Raw genomic sequence first — 21,246 nt, forward strand, 5'->3', positions numbered from 1 at the left:
AAGCATATATGAATTATACTAATTATAGCAGCTCTCATATAACAATTTCCTCCCAATGCACGAAAGTCTTTCTTAACTCATCAAGTAGCCTCGAGAAGAATCTACAAGTCAGAAGTAACAGCTCCATGATCAGAATTCCAAAACAGAAAGAGTTGGGCCAAGTCTACAGGATGTCAATATTTTGATAATCTTCAGAGAGATTACAAGTTATTTCAGGTTTCTGAAAGATCGTGACATAGAGTTAACCAAATGACTGTACTCATCCTATCACCTCATCCTTCAAAAGAGTTTGACAATTACCCAGAACTTGCCTGAAAGTGGGATCCTATTTTAGGACATAGTACATACAGAAATCTTTAACGCTCAGAAATTTAACACTGTTGTTTTCAAAAGTACACAGAGTAATCTTTCTCTATGGAAGTTCATTCAACGTTCTGATTTTAGTCTTTTCAAAATGCAGTTTTAATCATGTCACTGAGTTAAAAATGTTAATTGCTTCTATTGCCTTCAGTATAAAATGCTGTTTCCTTTGCAAGAAACTCAAGGTTTTTCGTGATGGGATCCTCAGCCATGGATCTCCTCCCATGCCGCTCTGTCCATGCTTACATGTGACTCTGGGTGAGAGCACCATCAACAGCCCACATCATGGAGTTCGAGCTGTCCATTCATCTCACCAAATCACCCACTACACTGGGAGGGTCGACAAAGCAGATGCTGTGCTGTATTCATACTCGTGTGAGTATCCTTTGTGCACAATGCCTGGCACAGAGCTGACTAAATGCCAGAAGGAAGGAAGGAAGGAAGGCAGGCAGGCAGGCAGGCAAGTGGGAGGGAAGCGGGGAGGGAGGGAGGAAGAAATGGATTGAAGGTCAAGTGGTGGAGCTAACACTTTGATATCTGGTGTGGTTCAAAGTCACTTGATGCACTTCTGCTCCGGTTTACCTATAACTCTCAATCAAATTCAATGGCCAGTGAGTCCAAACACAGGAAGGGAGGGGGAGCATCCGATTTTAGCAATTAATCATTTAGGGAATTTCCCACTACTCCAATGAGTAGTTAAGCGGTGATTGCCTTGTTTCATTAAAATTTGTGATCAGCCATATGTAGGGTACACTATCGGTCAAACACGTTGATTTTCTTGGACTGAATAAAAGTGTCACACGTTTCCATTTTTATTCATCCTCCTTTCCTTGAATCTTGCATTTTGTATATGTATAGACAAAATTGAAAGGCCAAATATGTTCCATTCATCTAAACTCGTGATGAGAGGTAGGTAGGTAATCTGGAATGAATGACACAGAGCATAGGGGAAGGAGATGAGGACAGGGAAGAAGGACATAGTAAAGCTACTGCCAAAAAGCCACTTAAGTTAACTATTCTGGTGGTCCAAGTAACATGAATACTGTCAAACATGAGAGTCAAACTTCCTGACTCTCAAGTTTGTTCATATATAAAGTGGGGATAATAAGAATAAAACCTACCCAGAGAGTGGCAACACAATTGTTGTGGGCATCCAATAAATGTTTGTGAAAGTGCTTCGTAAACAATAAATAACCATATAGATGTTAGTTCTTTTTGTACTGAAGGCTTAGTGTCATTAAAATGAGATTATCACATATATATGCACACACACATGCATATGTATTTATTTGGACAGAGATATGTGATTCAGGGTAGAGCTCATATCATGTATGTATCTTTAATATTTCCCATGGCACCAAGCGTAGAGTTGGGTACATGACACCTACTGGAACACTTAAACCAGATTCGATGATCACTATGATCACTATGAAATTACGATTCCTTTGTGATTAGAGGTATACAACAGCATGGCTGTGTACGGGGGGACATCTAGTCCTGGAGCCCAAGGCATGCTGGAATAGAGAGGATGTGAGCAGGGAATCCAGCATGGTTACAGATTGGGCATTAGGTCACAAATCATGGGACTCAGTGATGACAGTCAATCTCCAGAAGCATCCTTAACAAGATTAGTATTGTCTCTTGACCCAGATCCCTGTCTAGGAAAACTGGCAACTTCTTGCCGATCTCTCTCTCTCTATAGATATATGTTTACTTCTAGCATGGGTAGCTGCAGAAAACGAAGGACCTCTGGTGAGCTTTCAGTTATTTTTTTCATAACATACTTTTTGACTTTTCCCCATCACAGCTGTGACTTCAGAGACTGATAAATAGTTACTTCAGGTTTGGCCAAGAAGGATGAACTAGCTTATTTAGGTGCTAATGATCCTGCCCACCTAAGACAAATGATGACCATATCCATACACAGATCCTTTTGACCCTCTGAGCCACCCAGGTGCCCCCATACACAGATCCTTTTGGGTAAATAGCTTCCCTTCTACCTTTGCAATATAACCAATGTTTACCGTGAATATTTTTTGAAATGGATTTTATTAGCACTGACTTTTTGGATCACTTGGTTTTAATTGCAATAAAATGGCAATCGATGTGCAGTATCTTAGGAACTAAGATGAACACTGATATTTTACATTTGGATCATGCTTTATAATTTGCAAATTAATTATACATATGTGTTTAATTTGCATGTGTATTCTCTCCCTCATTTGATTTTCACAATATAAGTAATGGCTAGAGCAATTAAGTAACTTAAAAAAATTATCCCACCACAGTTTAGGCTGTCTGATTTTACTTTCAGGTTCATTCCACCCTTGGAAACCACAACGATAGGTGCACAGGTCTACACCTACCAGGTACAAGGAAATAGAACTTCCAAATATTTGGTAACTGAATAGAATTGTAATTTAAATAGTATTATTAATTGCCAAGGCTTTGCATCTAAAATTTATATTTTCTCCACTTAATTAAAAGACTCAACCACTTCATAGTTCCAAAATCATTAAGTCACATACACAAAAGAAAAATTAGTCCTGATAAAAGAGGCTGTAATCACTTCAATTCATTCACAGCAAAGTAGAAATTACAACTACATGTAAATTCAGTTCCGGGGGGTTTCCTGGGTGGTTCAGTTGGTTAAACATCTGTCTTCGGCTCAGGTCATGATCTCAGGGTCCTGGGATCGAATCCCACCTTGGACTCCCTGCTCAGCGGGGAAACTACTTCTCCCTCTGCCTCTACCTGCTGCTCCCCCTGCTTGTGTTCTCTATCCCTCTATCAAATAAATAAGTAAAATATTTTAAAAGTAAATAAAAACAAATAAATTCAGTTCTGGGATGGGGTAGAGAGTGGAGCCTCAGGGCCAATTAGTAGTTTGGGGCTATGCATATTTTAATCAACTAATCAATAAAATATTTACCAAGTACCAGTGATAGAAAGCCCAAAATGAGTCTTAGTTGCTACTTATATAACTCTCCCCTAGTCAACCATGCCCTTGATACACACATCAAACCATAATCACACACATATACACATGGAAACATACTTTTATGTTATAAATGGAAACATCTTATGGTAATTATTTCCAGCACATTTGTTTGTGTGACTTTTTGCACATATCGCCAGCACCATTAAGTGATGGTTTAAGATAAGGAATGGGCATTTTAAAAACCTCCACAGCTTTGGTTGGGGATGATATAATCTTAAAAACTGGTCTCTATATAAAGTGCATCAGAACAAAAGAACAATCGATAGACAGCATAATTAGCAACAGATGTTCAAAATACCCTTGGGTATTCATCTACAAAATTTATATTCTAATGCAGAAAGAGTTTATATGTGTTCTTTAAATAAAGATTTCTGCCACTTCTTGAAAAGTCCCAATACTTCTGTTGAGAAAAATAAAAAAAATCCAACTCAACGAGCAACTTTTTATTTTTTTTTTTTAAGATTTTATTTATTTATTTGACAGACAGAGATCACAAGTAGGCAGAGAAGCAGGTAGAGAGAGAGAGAGGGGAGGAAGCAGGCTCCCTGCTGAGCAGAAAGCCTGATGTGGGGCTCGATCCCAGGACCCTGAGATCATGACCTGAGCCAAAGACAGAGGCTTAACCCACTGAGCCACCCAGGTGCCCCAACGAGCAACTTTTGATACGTTCTTCCAACTGCACGTTTTTACCAAAAAACGTTTCAGTGTAAATGAAAAATACTGGTTTCTATACTTTAGATTTCTGTTTCCCACATGAATAAACTACACATAAAGACGGTTCTATCACACTGTCTTCCTAGTGTGGTTTTCCTTTAGAGCTTAATAGTTCCTGCCTACACTGAGGATGAATAAAAATTGTAGAGTTTGTTTTTTTTTTCCTGTTTTGATATCATTCCAGAAGATGCCATTTTATAAATGTGACTAAGGGGGCCCAAACTGACACAGAGGCCTCCGCTTTAGCCAGCAAGGGTTTAATATGTCGTGTTAAAAAGAAACAAGCCTGCCTGAAAACCGGCCATCTCTGATAAAGGAAAAAAAAAAATTTCTAAAATACATTCATACATTCATTCACTTAATTGTTCAAATACCCTTCTATTCTTTTAAAAGTAAACTGTCAGATGAGACCCATTATCTATTTAAACCACTTATATAGGTCAGCTAATATGGGCGATGCTTTTTTAAGCACTGTCTGACTCAGCACATTTCTGCATTTTGCTAACAAAGTAACAGTCCATAATAATATTTTAATCAATGCCAAAGAACAATAATAGATCTGACTGTGGGGCTGATAATCGTCTTATCACACCCCGTGAAACCTAGCTCTAATATTTGAGGGAGCCTCCATTACTGGGCAGCCCATTCTGAAAAAGGCCAACAATGGGAGAGAATGAAGTGGAGTGTGCGGTAACTCCGTATCTACATAAAAGAGATTAGAGGCGACAGCGTTCCATTTTACAGCTCAATCATATTGTGTTAGCATGCGCTTATCCGAGCGCGGACGAAATTGAAAGAGAAATAAAAAAGAGTCAGGCAGATAGGAACCAGAAAAGCGAGGCATGAGCAATTTCCAAGGATATAAAAGGATGCTAATGGCGGGGCCCTGTCATTCTTAAAAAGGGCTATTAGGGCACCATCATCTGTTCTTGTGCCCTTATGCTCTTCCAACTAAAGTCAAGCATTTTCTAAAGCCCTTGTGATCTTTTTTCTTCTATAGATAAAGTATGGTCATGTTTCCTAAGAACACACTTTTCCATTTATGTGATTTATTAAAGTAAGTCAACTAATTCGATTTACTGATAAAAAAAAAAAAAAACACACACGCCATATGTATTTTCCTTCAATATTTTCTTTTGTTGAATTCTGCACTTTCTTATGTAGCAAAAGCAAGGATAGAAGAATCCCTTCCTAGCGGTGCAGAGAGGCTACGGATCTTGTCTGAGATGTTAAACTTAATTTTTGAACTCTGTGTGTGTGTGTGTGTGTGTATGTGTCTGTGTGTGATGACACAAACTGAGAGCAGCATAGAGAGAGCAAAGGCTTTACATTTTAGTACTAAAGAAAGATTTCACTTTAATTTTAACAGAAGCTTTACACAAAGAGTTTTGAAGTTAAGACAAAGACGGGTGAAATTTCAGTTCTGACTTGACGTTAATTCAGGCTCTGACCCCAGTTATGAGCACTGGGTCATGTTATCAAGAACATGATTTTACTTCTATCAAGGCAGAAATGTGACCTTAATCTTTATATTCTCTTTGTCTCCCCCCCCCAACCCCCATCCTATGCTTGAAATCGCTGCTGCACCCAACCTCCCCGAAGCCCAGGTATACCAGCACTCTTGACATCAGAGCACCCTCTTCCTCTACCTCAAAACAGGGTATGGCACGCTTATAATTTAAAAGAATTCCAGCTAATTCTTGTTTGGCTAATCCTTTTCTGAAAAGCCAAGCCACTCCTTGTAATCATTTAAACACCCTGAGGGTATCTCGAACACCAGAGCTGTGAATCATCACTCCACAGTGACCTCCTCTGGCATTTGCTGTGGAGAGAGAATCACGTCAGTCTCCACCAATTCTAAGCCTCAGCTTAAGACTGAACACATAATCGTATAGTAATTGTTTCCACCACTGGAAATGCTGTTACTCATAGTTATTTAAAGTTGCTGTCTTCACAAAAGTCACCAGAGCCCCTTTACTGTGACAGGTTCCTTTGTGAGCTGACATTTCTACTTAGACGCACAACTGGACCCACAAATTTATCACGGACGTTTCCTTACCGGAGAGTGCGGTAAGGAGTTGTTGACTATCATTGGTCATTATTACGGGATTGTCTGAGCAAAATTAAAATTACTGGCTTAAGAGGTCTCTTAATTCAGGGAGAACTTGCGCAGAGCTCCGTAAAATAATGGGTGGTTTCCAGTCATAGCGACACGGTGTCTCATGCTGTTGTTATCAGTAACGCCAACACTACCATCACTCTTACTCTGAAGCGCCTCTTTCAAATGCAGTCCACTGAGCAGTATCCTGCTTCTACTCCAGGAAACAGTGTGGCTTTGAAGATGTCAGACACATTTGTGAATTGGTGTAGGGGACTTTACCTCTTATGCCTCAAATGTCCCTGTCTTTGAATTAAAGATAATAGGACTGGATTCCTGGATTAAAACAAGAGTTCTCGGTCGGGGAAGATGGGCACGGTTCTGCCCACCAGAGGACACATGTCCATATCTAAAGACATTTTTGTTTGTCACAGCTCAAGGGTGCTAGTGATAGAAACCCAGGATGCTGCTTGCTGAACACGCTAACAGGAATAGGACAGTCCCCACAACAAAGGATGAATGGACCCGGTATCAATAGTGTCAAGGCTGAGAAACCCTGAGTTAGAATAAGGATATTTTTTGTCCTTTTTACTTTTTTATTTTTAAGAAAGGGAAGGGAGGGAAACAGAGAAAGAGGAGGAGAAAGGAGAGCGAGGGAGAGGGGAAGAGAGAATCTTAAGCATGCTCCTCACCCAGCAGAGAGCCCAATGCAAGGCTCATTCTCACAACCCCCAGATCATGACCTGAGCCAAAATCAGGCTGGATGCTTAACCAACCGACTGAACCACCCAGGCACCCCAGACTAATGACATTTTAAATATGTGAGTATAGAGGTGCTTAGCTGGCTCAGTCAGTAGAGGGTACAACTCTTGATCTCAGGGTTGTTGGTTTGAGCCCCACACTGGGTGTAAAGATTACTTACAAATAAAATCTTTTTAAAAAATTAAAAAAAATAAAATATGTGAGTATGTACATGCATGTGTGTACATGTCTATACACATAAAGTAATGAAATATATAAATACAAATGATATATATTGACTATCTAAAGAAGTGTGGATACTTCAACAAATACTAATTTTCTTCTGCTCTAAAAACTTCAGGCCTATACCTACCTTCATCTCGGTAAGTTTTCATACGTTATTTAAGCAAATTCTGACAGTTCCCACTGCCACAATTCCCAAATGTCTTAACATCGTTTAGCATATCCTTTCTTTTTTCCCTTTTTTAGAAGTCCCATAGATGTGATTACAATCGAAATGTAGTATCAACTATCCACACGATCAAATTCGCATCCTTCTCATACATGTAGTAACCCTCGTTAAGTATCTTCTAAAGAACACACTCAAGCTCACCTCTTTAACTAGTTTTGACTTAATTTGGGGTGCTTTATTAGCAAACGGTGTAAGACAAAGTAGCTGGTATAATACAGAGTGATGTTTAAATTAGTTTACAATTTGCTTGGCCTCATCTAGAACTGCACCGAACAAAGCCATTCAGAAATGTCAGCTGTGTTCCTAACCACTGTAACAAATTGTCGTCTGAACGCGGCACACCTAATGACTTCAAATTAGCTTCACTGCGATATCGCCTGACAGTTCGTTACGACTGTTAGCAACATAGCTGGCGTATCATGACCAAGAAATTGGTTTCAGTGTGGGCTGGGAAAGGGACTTCCATCAATTTGATTAAAGAAATTACTGTAGCATTCAAAGCATAAAGACAAACTAGTTTAAGGAGACAGAAGGAAGTTAACCGTACCAGAAAAACACCGCTCATCGTTCAAAAACTTGTTTACCAACTACTTGAAGATCGAAGTTCAAACAAACACAAATAATTCAGGCAGACTGCCAAAATTCTCAACCCTTGAGACCAGGTATGTTTACTGATGTTATTGGCATGGGCCAAGAAAGAAAAGTAATAGGGTACTTTAAAATACTACGTTTAAGTTACCGTATGAGAAAGCTTATGATGTCCATTTAATATTGATTTTTACAACTTGTGTATAAATTCATGGTAAATACCTAATTGTCAACCAAAGCTGTGCTGGCAAATAGAAGGAGCAAGTCGGTGTGAACAGCCACCATGAAAACACGTGAGGGAGTCTTAAAAGGAAAAAAAAGGCATGTTAGAAGTGTGCTGACAAAGACATTTTTTAAAGTGAAAAGAAAAAAGAGAAGTATTTCCTTAAGAGAAAGCTCAGAATTTTAAGAGGGAGAAAGACACTTTTTTTTTTTTAAAGTTATGTTCTCTTTACCTTATGTTGGCAATAGTACCACTGCCTATGAAAAACAAAAACAGAAAAACAGAGTTCAAGGTGGATAGAGAAAGGCTTATGGTTCCGGGAAGGTTAAGCAAAGCTCAAAATGAAGTATGATTAAAAACACACGTGAAGGTTAAAAAAAGCATAGCAATGAGGAATTTTTAGATTTGCTTAAATATACATATTAGGGAATTATTGCAACCTCTTCTGTTTCATTTTTATTTATTTATTTTTCTTTTCAGAAAATGTACCTGGAATGTGCTTCGCCCATCCAATGATAACCACCAATTCCCGGTCGGCCAAGTCGCACAGGGTGGTGAGAGCTTTGATGTCACTGTCAGGGACAGTAGGGTCAGGCATGGCATAGATCTTCTCTGGTTCAGCCACCAACAAATGTGAGACAATCTTGTTATCTGCAGGATCAGACGAGAGCACTACAAGATCACTAGCAGCACTATCCCTCTTTCCCAAACCCTAACGTCCGCTGCGTTTTGACAAATAATTCCAATTGCCTACAACAAACCCCAGATACTCTGTTTCTGGTTCAATATATGCAGAGTAAACAGTGTTCAGGAAAACGCAGAGGAAGAAAGAAGCCACCGCAGTTGTAAGAGAATGCATTCCTTTCTTCTTCTCTGCTCTACCTGCCTTTGCTGGAATGAAGCATCTGTCCCGTAATGAAATTTTTTATAGCAAACAGGTAAGAGAAGTTAGATGCTTTCCGGGTTTGCTCTTTGATTCTTAAGTGGGATTTGGGGAAGCAGATTCAATAGTATACAACATGTTTAAACTAAAAATCCACAGTCAGCCACTGAAATATAGAATATAATGCGGAAGGCAAAGAACTACCAACGCCCATAGTCATAATGGGCACGAAAGTCATTAATTGTCTTAATTCCTTCAAAGAAGAGCAAAGGTCAGAGCCCTTCTGCCTGCGTGAATTACTGACTATATAACTCTATCTCTGTGGGATGCATTAAATAGGAATTTCTCTCCTTTCTCTCCCTCCCCTTACACTCAGCCAATCCTTCAAATATAGCCAATATCTGTTTCCAGGAAAACACTCCTACCTAAATGTTACCATATTTTCTCTTTGGAGTGTCTAATTCTTTAATCCTTTATTTTCATCTGTTGTCTTTAGCTCATTCTCTGGTTCAGATTTATCTGTCTGAAATTTGTGATATATGTTCTTAAAATCCTTCATAAAATAAACACTAGAGACAAATGGAAAGCATCACATCAAATGTGTTTTATTGCTTAGGGGCATGTGAGAGTTTATGGAAGGGTTGTAAAGGCTTGCTAACGGAATGATTTTTCTTGTTGGCCCTATTCTCAATTTCTATGTGTAGCTTTAGATTTTATACTTTCTTCTAAGTGAAGAGATACAAATGTGTATGGATAAACCCAAATATTTCAATGTTCTGTGTACTATTACTCTAGCAAACCAGGGCATTAAATGGGACTTTTGTGAGTAAAGCCAGTTCTCTCTGCATTTACTAGATAATTTTCCTTTCATTCTAAGTTTTTAACTTTTTCAACCCAAAACGAAAAGACCGCACATACCCTAGAACTGAAAACATAGCATTCCTTTTAGTCTTCTTTAACAAAATGACAAGGAGATTATCCAAGCTATAATTAGCCATTTTTCTGACATTTTAACACTTTATTACTATGGCTGCTATATGAATTACATTTATTGCAAATAATCAACAGATAACCATTCATTGACTGCAATATTCAATTATCACCAAACTGAAAATGCAGATTTGGGAGGAAATACTCCCAAACATCATATTTTGTAGGGAAAAAATAAAATTAAATACAGATTCTTTTTTTTTTTAATTTGTAGGATCTGTGAAGAATGGCATTTGTTTCTTATATATGCTATGGAAACAACACCCTGTATTTTTAGTTACGCTTGGAAAAGTTTCAACTTTCATCACTCTGTCAATGCAACAAAACCTGTCAGCACCCGCGAGTTTGTCAGGATTAGACGAAATGCAATATTTAATAAAGGGCACACAAATGTGCCCAAAGGAAATCCTGGTTCTGGATCTTTTTGTCCTGGGAAGATGGTTACCTGTTTGACCCAAATCAATGGATACTTGACCGGAAGGGTCGGAGAAATCTGCTGGAAGCTAAGAAATTCCCATCATTCAGAAAACAGAATAGCCGACAGGACCGTTTCTAGGTAAATCTTATTTAATGTTTCTCTAATTAGAATCAATAGAACCCAATTTCCATTCTTGGGCTTTTGTAGTACACAAACAATCGGTCAGGGCCCAGAAATCTCCCTCAGCCACTTTCTCAGCAAAGCCCAGGCACAGCCTCTTGACACTTATCTGACAGGATCTGAAAATTAAGTTTTATAAATGTTTGTTACAAAAACACACTAATTGGATGGACTAAGGAAAATTAACACAGAGGCCTTGAGATAATGAGTAATGATTTATTAGGAGGCCTCTTTATCTCAGACAAATGGAGCTCACTGAAATTGCTATAATCTTCTGGAAGGTACTTGACGAGCCACTTCCCAATTTCTCAGGTTTACGCCGAAAACCATAGATGTCCCTCCATCAAATGGACACGTAAACCAGGCCAGGGATCATTTTTCTCTCAGGAGAGGAAATTATCAATGGTTTCAGTCAATGCTCATGTAAAATGAATGAGATATGGGCAGTGTGTATTATACTGAGTCTAGGAAAACTAACCTCTAATGAAATTAAGCATTAGTGTTTATTGCGTTTTATTGTATTATCAGAAAGTTTTTTATTATAATGTACAAAATCTGCTTAATGCAGTCCTAGATTGTATTTGCAGAATGCCAAACAGCTTATGCAGGCTGAGGAGAAGATGCCAGATTGGACAATTGAAGGTATAATCAACATAATGTTTTTTGGAAAGGCGAAAGGAAACTATGCCATATGTTCACTTAAGCTTTAATTTTATGTAAAACTGGTTGTTTTTCCTTTGACATAGCTAAAATGTCCTTTCATTTACAGTTCAGGGTCTGTTTTATTTATTTAACAGATCCCCATATGCTCACATGTATGATGCACAGCAGCGACCCCTCCTGGAGAGTCGGAATTAGAAGCGGACGCTTTCTCTTCCCTTGAAAGCAGATCAACCATTGCCCGAGTCTCTTCTACAACCCCTAGGATGCACCCTCCTCTGGTAGGTGCTGGTTGTGTCTTCCAAGACAGGGGGAGGGGGGCGGGGGGGGCTAAACGCGGGAACTGATTCCATCAAGCACTTCTTCTCAGTGCCTCGTACAAACTCTGTGCATAAATATCCTGAAAGGCTAGTTCTGTTGCAGTAGAACTACGAACTGACTTTTCAGAAAATGGGATGCAGTTATTGCCTCAATCTACATTCCAACTCTTTCTAGTTCATGACAAAGAGAATGGGGCTTGAGTTTTAGTAATGTAGCCATCATCCTTTCCAACTGCAATCTGGCATTATAAAACCACGGACTCTTTAAAAACAATTCATGATGCCCATAAGGGCATCTGAGATAGAACCATCAACCTATGCTTGTTACCAGCAGGGCCTCTTCTTATTTTAATCTATTGCTAGCTAGTGTGTTAACCTTCTATAGCGTCAAATTAATGAGGCTCCTAATGTATTTTCATTGGGAGGTTGAGCAGTCAAACTCATTTAGTTAGTGAAAACTACAAAAATCACTTTCTTGTGAAATCTGAAAGTAACAGCTCCAGTGAACTAATGATTACAGTATGATCCATTTTATGTACCTCTGAAAATAAAGATAACCAGTAAATGTAAATGTAAACCAGTAAATGTAAAATTCGCATTATATAAGCTGTGCCTTAATAGGCTTGTGCTTCTCCAAAATGACTTGGTGAAAAAGGGTAAGGGAGAGAAAACCCATAGGAAAAAAAATAATAATAATAACAAGATAATTAGCCGAGTAGCTGTTGCTCCTCAAAGGCAATCCTTGGGAACAGAGCCATGGCCCCCCAACAAAGACAAGTCTCCTTGGAGTCAGTAGGGATGGGCATGCCAAAACCGATACACATAGAGCCAACTGGGAGGATTCCGTGTGTTGGAAAGCCAGACATGTCTGCTGTACTTACATGGCTTTTTGGCTGGCTGAACCAGCTGAGGGTTCAGGTAGGGGCTGTTCTCCGCATCTATTCTGCGCTTGTACTTCTGCCGACCTCCACGTACTCTGTCAAGACGCACCCCTGTGGGCAAAGACAGGCATTGGCTTACTGCTGAGGTAGCCATCTTTGAGACCAGTCAAATACATACAGTATCACTGATCAGTGCTATGGAGACAGACAGTAGAATACAGAATGGTCCAGAGGTATTGGAGGAATGTTTTTAAAAAAAAAAAAAAAATAGTGGTGGCTAAAACACAATGGCCAGGGGTTGGCAAGCACATCTGTAGAGCATGACAAACCTGAAACACATTTCATGCAAGGCCATCAAAATCACATTTACACACCAAAGGAAAGGCACATTTCCATGGGCGTTAACACAAAGAAATTTTTCCTTGGTACTAGCCTCGTTTCTCAAAATAAAGACAATGGCTATCTGTATCCTCTTTACCAGTCACCCATGAAAGCTCACCGTGTAAAAGTGATCCAGCCCTCCCCGGTCTACCACGGGGTTCACTATGGAACAGAATTGAACTGAAAGCACCTTCTTGCTGTGGAAAGCTGGAATTATATTCTGCAAGATGAGAAGTAAGGACTGCTCCCTATTATCATGTCAACATGTCTCAGAGGAGAAGGTTATTTACATTTTGGTGCACATGTGTATCTTCTTCCAAATGACAGAAAACTGGGAGTAAGTTTGGACTGGACACGGGACAGAAAGAGGAGCTTCCTGAAAGATTCAGAAGGCTAGGATGTTGAAGGAGGGCTGTGTCCGTGAGGCAGAGCTAAGGGTGAAGCCAGAAAAGGAGGTAGACAGGGAGTTACTAAAACTTCTTCCTAAAGAGTGGTGGATTGGGTCAAGATACAGCAGGTTTTTGCTCACATGGGATTTAAAAGATTGAGGAAAGAGGCAAAATGGAAAGAAAGAAATAAAAATAAATGTTTTGTGGATACTGGGGAGTGGTAAGAAGAGCTCGTTAATAACTTGGTTTCCAGTCTGTCACGGTGAAGTTCAGGCCAGGACCATACAAACCCTCACCTAATACAGAGCTTACTTTGGGAGTAAGAGCAAGACAAACTCACTCTATGGTATTACCGTAACTGACAAAACAGTGTAACATTATCCCTTAATAAATTCAACCAAGTAGTTCATTGTGCATGGAGTTTCCCAAAATGTTTAGAAAACAGATTTGGTCCCACAGCATCATCAGTATTATTATTTTACTGAAAGGGCTCTCAGAGCCTTTAAAATGCAAATGGCCTCTGTAAAACTCTCAAAAGGAGATACAGCCTATACAGTGTTTCACAAACCAATTTCACCAAAGATCCGGTCTCGGGAATATTTATGACTATCATGTGGAACGCGTGAATTGTGGGTTCTCTGAGTTACGCAACACAGTTTGGGAAATGTGGACACAGTTCGACATGAACCCTGAAGTGAACACAGACACTCACATGTTAAGGATTACTGTTCCACCACGAGATAAAGTAAAACACAATTTTTCATGTTATCTTAATAATACGGCTTTAAGAGCTGATTATCTTTTAGCGGAACATGGGAATACACACTTGGTTGTAGATAAAGCCTGAACTGTCATACCAAAACGTCAGAGCAGCATTTAAATGAAATCAGGAGACAACTTCAAGAGCAATTAAGTAGGTTTTGACAGCAAATTTCACAAAACAAAGACATTAGTACAGTGCCTAAGTATTTACTAAAAATAGTGCATGAGGATCACGAAGAAGCTGTATTTCCTTACTGCTGCTTTTAAACGCTTTCTGCCTACAGTAGGGTTCTGTTCCCTTGTTCATCTGATTTCTAGAGTACAAAGCTGGATGGCAAACAGTGTAACTGGGATATCACACTTCGTCCTATTAGGATGCCGATTTCATACAGATGAAACGTAGAGAACAAAGAACAGAAATATTTGATCAAAATGTTTAAACTAGGGGCACCTGGGTGTCTCAGTGGGTTAAAGCCTCTGCCTTCTGCTCAGGTCATGATCTCAGGGTCCTGGGATCGAGCCCCACATCGGGCTCTCTGCTCTGTGGGGAGCCTGCTTCCTCCTCTCTCTCTCTGTGCCTATTTCTCTGCCTACTTGTGATCTCTGTCTGTCAAAAAAATAAATAAAATCTTTTTAAAAATGTTTAAAATACTGTAAATCAAACACCGTAACTGAAGATTCTACCTCCACTGCACTTGACAACACATAGGTTTAAACTGTAGTTTCTCATTAGTAGGAATATGCGCAATTGATCGTTGAGTTACAAAAGAAACACCTATCTGTAAAAAAATGAAGAGTGTTGAGAGGGAAAAACAAAAAAGGTATTAAAATTCACCAGACAAGAATATTTTAGGGCGCCTGCGTGGGTCAGTCGTTAAGCGACTCCCTTCGGTTCAGGTCATGATCCCAGGGTCGTGGGATTGAGGCCCACATTGGGCTCCCTGCTCAGCTCAGAGGAAAGTTTGCTTCTCCCTCTCCCACTCCCCCTGCTTGTGATCCCCTCTCTCTGCATCTCTGTCAAATAAATAAATAAAATCTAAAAAAAAAAAAAAGAATATTTTAATGTAATTGTTTGTAAGTGCTATTTTATAGAAAACTTCTCGAACTATCTAGTCTAAAATTGTTTGCCTTGCATATATCAAAATACAATATGTATCAACGATTTACATATACTTGTCAGCCAGAACCGCAGTCTGCAATAATGATGTTGTGAAAAGATTAAAGGTCCCCCTTTTAATGTTTCCAACTATAATAGCATAATAATTTATTCCTAAATATTGGGTGAAGAATATGTTTAAAAGTAAAGCAGGGGCACCTGGGCATCTCAGTGGGTTAAGCCTCTGCCTTTGGCTCAGGTCATGATCCCAGTGTCCTGGAATCGAGCAGGGAACCTGCTTCCCTCTCCCCATCTGCCTGCCTCTCTGCCTACTTGTGATCTCTCTATCTCCCTGTCAAATAAATAAATAAAATCTTTAAAAAAAAAAAAAGATGGATATAAAGACAGTATCCTTCCTGATGTTTTGCTGTAATGGTCCAATATTACATTTACAAAATATATTAATATGTATGGATAATATACACATGCATTATTTAAATATTTCATAAACTTAAAAACGCCAAGGAAAATAAGGAGCTATTATTGTGTCATTGTTTTGTTGAAATATTACTGTATTACTTTATTGATATATATATTTTGCATCATGGTCATTTATTAAAAATCTGTCCTCATGGAATATAACAGTCTACCTTGCCTCAGTTCTAAGGGAAACAGACCAAAGTATGACAGAGAGGTAAAAGATAATTCAAAGGGTGCAAGCGAAATAACGATACTCCTTTGACATCTAAGTGATTTATAGAATTATTTGGTATCCCATTCTATTTCCTGCTCATCCCTGTCATCAATAATGTCATTTTAGATTTCATTTTGGAATAGATACAGGATCGAATCTAAATTCTACCAAAAAGGCGAGCCCGGCTAGCTCAGTCGGTAGAGCTTGAGACTCTTAAATTCTACCAAAAATGAGGACGCTATCACTGAGTTTAGCTCTAAGTGCACAACACAAACTTGAGCAGAGAACTGGTAATGACCCCATTCACCTAATGCATTTAAAAGTGTCCAAACAGTTTAGCAGACACAAAGAAAAACGAGAGCATTTATGATCAGGACCTGGGAAACCCAGATTCGCCCTAAAGAGACATCAATCGAACCCAGATATTTCCACCCAAGGCGACGAAGCCTGTCTCTTTCCTTCTCAGTATGTTGAAAGACAAACCATTTCTGTCTGGACTTTACTCATAACCAGTTTTGAAAAAGTAGAAAAGTAAGATTTCTCCCAGGAAATAAGATACCCACCAGGTTCAATGTGTGACAGGATTGGAAGTTAATTAAGGCAATTGGATTTTCTAGTCATGTGGAGACCCCTATTATCTTTTTTTTTTTTTTTAAATAAAAGATTTTAAGAGTTGGCATTACCTACCAAGTACGATGTTTCAGATCGCTTCTTCCTTCAAATACTGCAGGTGCCTGCATTGCCACAAGGGTATTACAAATCTTCTACATTGTCAGAATTTACAGAATTGAGAAAGCAAGAATAGGGCAAGGAGGAAAAAAATACGCTGTGAGGCAAATAAACGCCAGGAGAAGTAAAACAGTTCAGCTGTGGGTCTTCTTAGGTCAGCTCATTTTAAGTCTATGTTTTATGCCCAAATGCAAATTTTTACAATATTATATAGTCCAAAGTCAAAAGTATTTTTCACATTTTTAATAGCACAAAGTTAGAGGCATTTCATAGGATAATAAAAGATCTCCCCTTCAGAGAATTATACAAGGGTACCCTAGCCTACTTTTCTAAATTAAAGACCAGCCTTTTACAATGTTGTTCCCAAGCAAAGCTTTGCTCAAATGATTAGTTACATAGACCTCGGAATACTGAAGATGCAGACAGTCATGTTAAAGTGATAATATTTTTTAAGAGATAGTGACTTTTTTTGAAGATTAGTTCATTTAATGGATACTAAATAGTTGTATTAAATAAATGTTACCACACATGGCTTGTAATTGAGTTTTTGGGATGCGACTGGAGAAGCAAGGCTCCTGAAACAAGCAGGTGAAGAGGGTGGGAACCCTCCCCTCCGCTATGGGCCTTCCTGATAGCGCAGTTCCCTTCGCTGCAGAAGGGAACTCCTTCCCTTTGGGAAGAGAGGTACCCAGCAGCGCCCTGGAATTCCCCTGAGACTCCTGCGAGGGAACCATCACCAACAGAGGACAGAGAAAATCCCTTTGAGGAGCTGCAGGAAAAGAAGCTAAGGCAGATTAGCAGTATCGGACACGGCAGAGGGTAATTTAGTGGGGGGCCCTGACGGGGTTCTCCTTCGGGACAACCTCCTAAAAGAGCATCCCAGTATAACCGGAAGTACTCGCGCATGTTTATAGGTTGCTCTTGAGGGGATGAGCGAAAATTATTTGTATATTCACACACATACCCCAGGGAGAATCTAATCATATTAAGTTGTTGAGGATCATGTGAGAAAATGAAACACACCAATCCCCAGCTATCCTCAACAACCATGGCCCCTTCTCAAAACAGACAGTGACAATTGTTCACTCTGGCTTCATGGCTTAGTCCCTCGCTTCCTGATTCAGCAGTCTCTGACTCCTTATACCTACATTTTCCTCCCAAGCCATGTCTTCATTATTAATTGAATGAATCAATCTGTGGAAGAAGTGTCTTGGAATAAACAAGAATATCAGCCAGTGACTAGCAGTCATCGGCTGTCAAGAGCTTATTACAGTCTAGGCAGTGGGTTAATTGTTTTTACGTATATGAACCCATTTAAGCCTTAGAGCAATCCTATGGGGTGGGTGCTATTATTATCCCATTGCACAAAAATGAAAAAAACCAGAGCTTGCAAGAGGCAGAGCCAGGGGTGGGGGCTGGGAGAATGGCTGCAGAACCCACATTCTTCTTTTTTTTTTTAAAGATTTTGTTTATTCATTTGACAGAGATCACAAGTAAACAGACAGAGGGAAGCAGAGAGAGAGGTGGGGAAGCAGGCTCCCCGCCGAGCAGGGAGCCTGATGCGGGGCTCGATCCCAGGACCCTGGGATCATGACCTGAGCCGAAGGCAGAGGCTTTAACCCACTGAGCCACCCAGGCGCCCCAGAACCCACATTCTTAAGTGCCATGCTTATACAGCCTTCCTGCCATCAAATTCAATTTTTGGAAAGAGCATTTGGTATTTACTCCAAAAGCTAGAAGTGCAGGCAGATAAAACCGGATCGTCACAGTAAAGGACACTTGGCGTCACAACGAAGGGTCCACGTGGGGAGGCGGGCAGAACGCCGCGCTGGGGTGGGGAGGAGAGGACTGAGCGCTCTTACTCAAACTCAAGGGAAGGGCTAGTGACTTTGCATCACTCCATGAAGGGGCACGTGACTTGAAAAAGTTTACAGCTATGAGAGTGTGGACAAACCAAAAATAATAAAAAGAGTTCGTTTCTCTGCTTTTCCACTGAGGCAGCAGCCGCAAGACATTCGTCTCTTTCCTCCTTCCAACGCTACTGCAAACGAGACAAGCCTGTTTGGCCTGGGCCACAGACGTAGAGCAATGCTCTGGCTGCATTTTCAGCTCAGGAGGGAGGCCCAGACAACAGCGGCTTTTCAACCAGACACCCCGGGCCTGGCTGAGGCTTACGTTTACTTCCGCTGGAATATCATGGCCACAATTCAGGAACTTTAGAAATGGCCTGGCTGCCAGCAGAAACGCTCTAAATTGGACCGCAATAAAAGGAGAAATTCACACGAGGAGAGAAAATGCGTATCCGTTAGGTGGGCTCTTTTTTTAAACTGAATCCTTAGTCACTAAAAGAGATAAAAGCCATGACTCACATTAAAGCTTCCTTGCTCTACAGATGAATTAACAATTAGCAAGGGGAAGTCTTTCGTTTGGGTCTCCTGATAGCTATCTGCACTATTAAACATGTGGGGCTTGCATAGGAAATTACAAAGGCTTCCCTCTGTTTCAGATTCAAGGTGCGTCCAAAATCCATCTGCCGATCTCTGCCCATAGGACATCAACCTAAAGACGTTCCTCCCCGTTTTTTTCCAGGGTTCACGTGATTCACAATCCTTGCCTGGTCCAGAGGCATGTGCTAAACTCATAATCTGGATTGGAGCTGAAATCAAAATGATAGAAGTTGGAAATAACCATCAACAAAATATTTTGCAGGGGAAATATTCCACCGGGGGTCAAGTTGCTTCATCTGAAGCATGCAGCCCTAATCTATGACACATACAAGTACAAATTAGGTCATCTGCAACAGGTGACAAGTTTTAATTGAATGTCTTCTGTCTGCAATTCTGACAAAAGGTGAATGGAAATAAATGAGTCTGGCAAGACGGCCCTGAGCCTTACAATACCCAATATCTCATTATTTTTAAACAGCTATCTATAAACTGATGCTGACAAGCCTTGAACCTTTTATTTCTGCTCAAGATGAGGTAGCTGTGAAGGAAAAAAAAAAAAAAAAAGAGAGAGAGAGAGAGAGAGAGAAAGAAAAAGGGGCATCCAGAACATTACATTAAACATGCAATACCTACCATTATCACTTCCCCAGTGTAATTAAAGGAAATCTCCTATTCAAAAGGTACTATTTCTTACTTTGCTTCATGTCAGAGAGAGAGAGAGAGAGAGAAAGGGAGGGAGGGCACTTGGCCTGCACTTGCTAAACATAGAGACAACCTTTAAAGACAAAAAGAAAATTTTCCCTTTCTTGCTTTTTGCCTGTTAAAAATTTCATAAACTATTCAAAGAGCTATTGCTGTGACTTATGCCTATCTAAACTCTATTTCGTCTTGTTACTATTTAATACCGGTGACTCTTCCCTTTATCCTTTTCGAAATTGCCTTCTCATGTTAATAAAGTTATGAGTTAGTGGGTAAAGACATGAAATGTGGCCGCACATCAACATCAGGAAAAGTGATTCTACTAATTCACAATTAAATGTGACACCGGCAGCAATAAGTTTAACACAATAATAACAGTAACAACAGTGCACAGCACCCCATGGGGATCTCTGTGTAAACAGAAGCACAAATATTATTTATGCAAAAATTCAATGCCCTGTAAAAATGAATTAAATATGAAATCAACCAAGCTGGGTTACAAGTTGCTGGGTTGAGAGCCAGAGTCACTTTGTTTCATTCAAGGGAAAGGAATACAGGAGGAGGAGTATATGACCAAAAACGCAGATGTCGATTTTGAAGAGATGTAGGTCTGGGGGGTGGGGCATTGGGAAGCGAAAACAGGTAACAGGGAAAGGCGGTGGTGAGTCTGGAGGTCATTTGATTTCATTAGGTGTGACTGTAGATCAGATGGGTACCCAGCAAAGAGCTTTCGAAGCTCAAAAGACAAACGCATGGTATTTTTCACAGAAGAAAACTTTAAGTCCTGACCAATTTCTTAGTAACTTACCAAAGGTTTAATAAATGTACTACTAGAGTCAAGCAGAGATGCTGAGAGCTGATTATATGATACCAAAGTGACATATGATGTTTAATAATATTTTTCCGGTGATGTTATTTTGGCAATAATTGAGATTCAAAATAAAGTACATCCCATACAAAGAAACCTAATATACAGATATCCAGATCATGTGAAAAAAAGAATTCTACCTAGCGCATGAAATACGTAGGGGAAAAAAATCAGCTCGCTAATTAAATGTTGATGCAATATTAATGTATATGTGCCCAAACCTCACACCAGTGAGAAATTTTCTTGTGACTCTGAGAACATTCATTTCTTATTTCTTGTGACACTGGGCAGCAATAAGTTTCATCCAATAATAATAGTAATAACAACACACAGCCCTCCACGGGGATGTTCTGTATACACAGAAGCACAAATACTATTTATGCAGAATTCAGTACCCTGTAAAAATGAATTAAAAATGAAATGAAACAAGCTAGTTTTCGAGTGGCTGGGATGAAAGCCATGGTCACTTTCTTTCATTCGATGGGATGGATACAGTGAAGTCTAAACAGCTCTGCTCTAGGTCTTCAGTGGAGTCAAGTGTCATGGGCAGAATGTTTGTGCCTCACCGAAAGTCCTATGTTGAAACCTAACCCCCAGTGTGATGGCATTCACAGGTGGAGCGTTGGGGAGGTGATGATGTCACAAAAGTGCA

General features: G+C 39.7%; 1 protein-coding gene across 12 annotated transcripts in view; it reads right to left on the bottom strand.

Annotated features, from left to right (window-relative positions):
* Positions 1–21,246, bottom strand: part of ESRRG (estrogen related receptor gamma) — a 618,606-nt gene that overhangs the window by 48,828 nt on the left and 548,532 nt on the right. For 11 of the 12 annotated variants that reach the window (XM_032872917.1, XM_032872920.1, XM_032872921.1 and 8 more), the window contains 2 exons: positions 12,530–12,640; positions 8,687–8,869 (listed from right to left, as the gene is read on the bottom strand). In XM_032872917.1, the coding sequence (XP_032728808.1) occupies positions 8,687–8,869; positions 12,530–12,640 (294 nt within the window). The remainder of the gene's footprint in view (positions 1–8,686; positions 8,870–12,529; positions 12,641–21,246) is intronic. The other variant, XM_032872916.1, reaches the window with a different exon arrangement.

This window comes from Lontra canadensis, unplaced genomic scaffold, assembly GCF_010015895.1.
Source record: "Lontra canadensis isolate GAN:19392208 unplaced genomic scaffold, GSC_riverotter_1.0 scaffold46, whole genome shotgun sequence".
In the NCBI taxonomy this organism is placed as follows: domain Eukaryota; kingdom Metazoa; phylum Chordata; class Mammalia; order Carnivora; family Mustelidae; genus Lontra; species Lontra canadensis.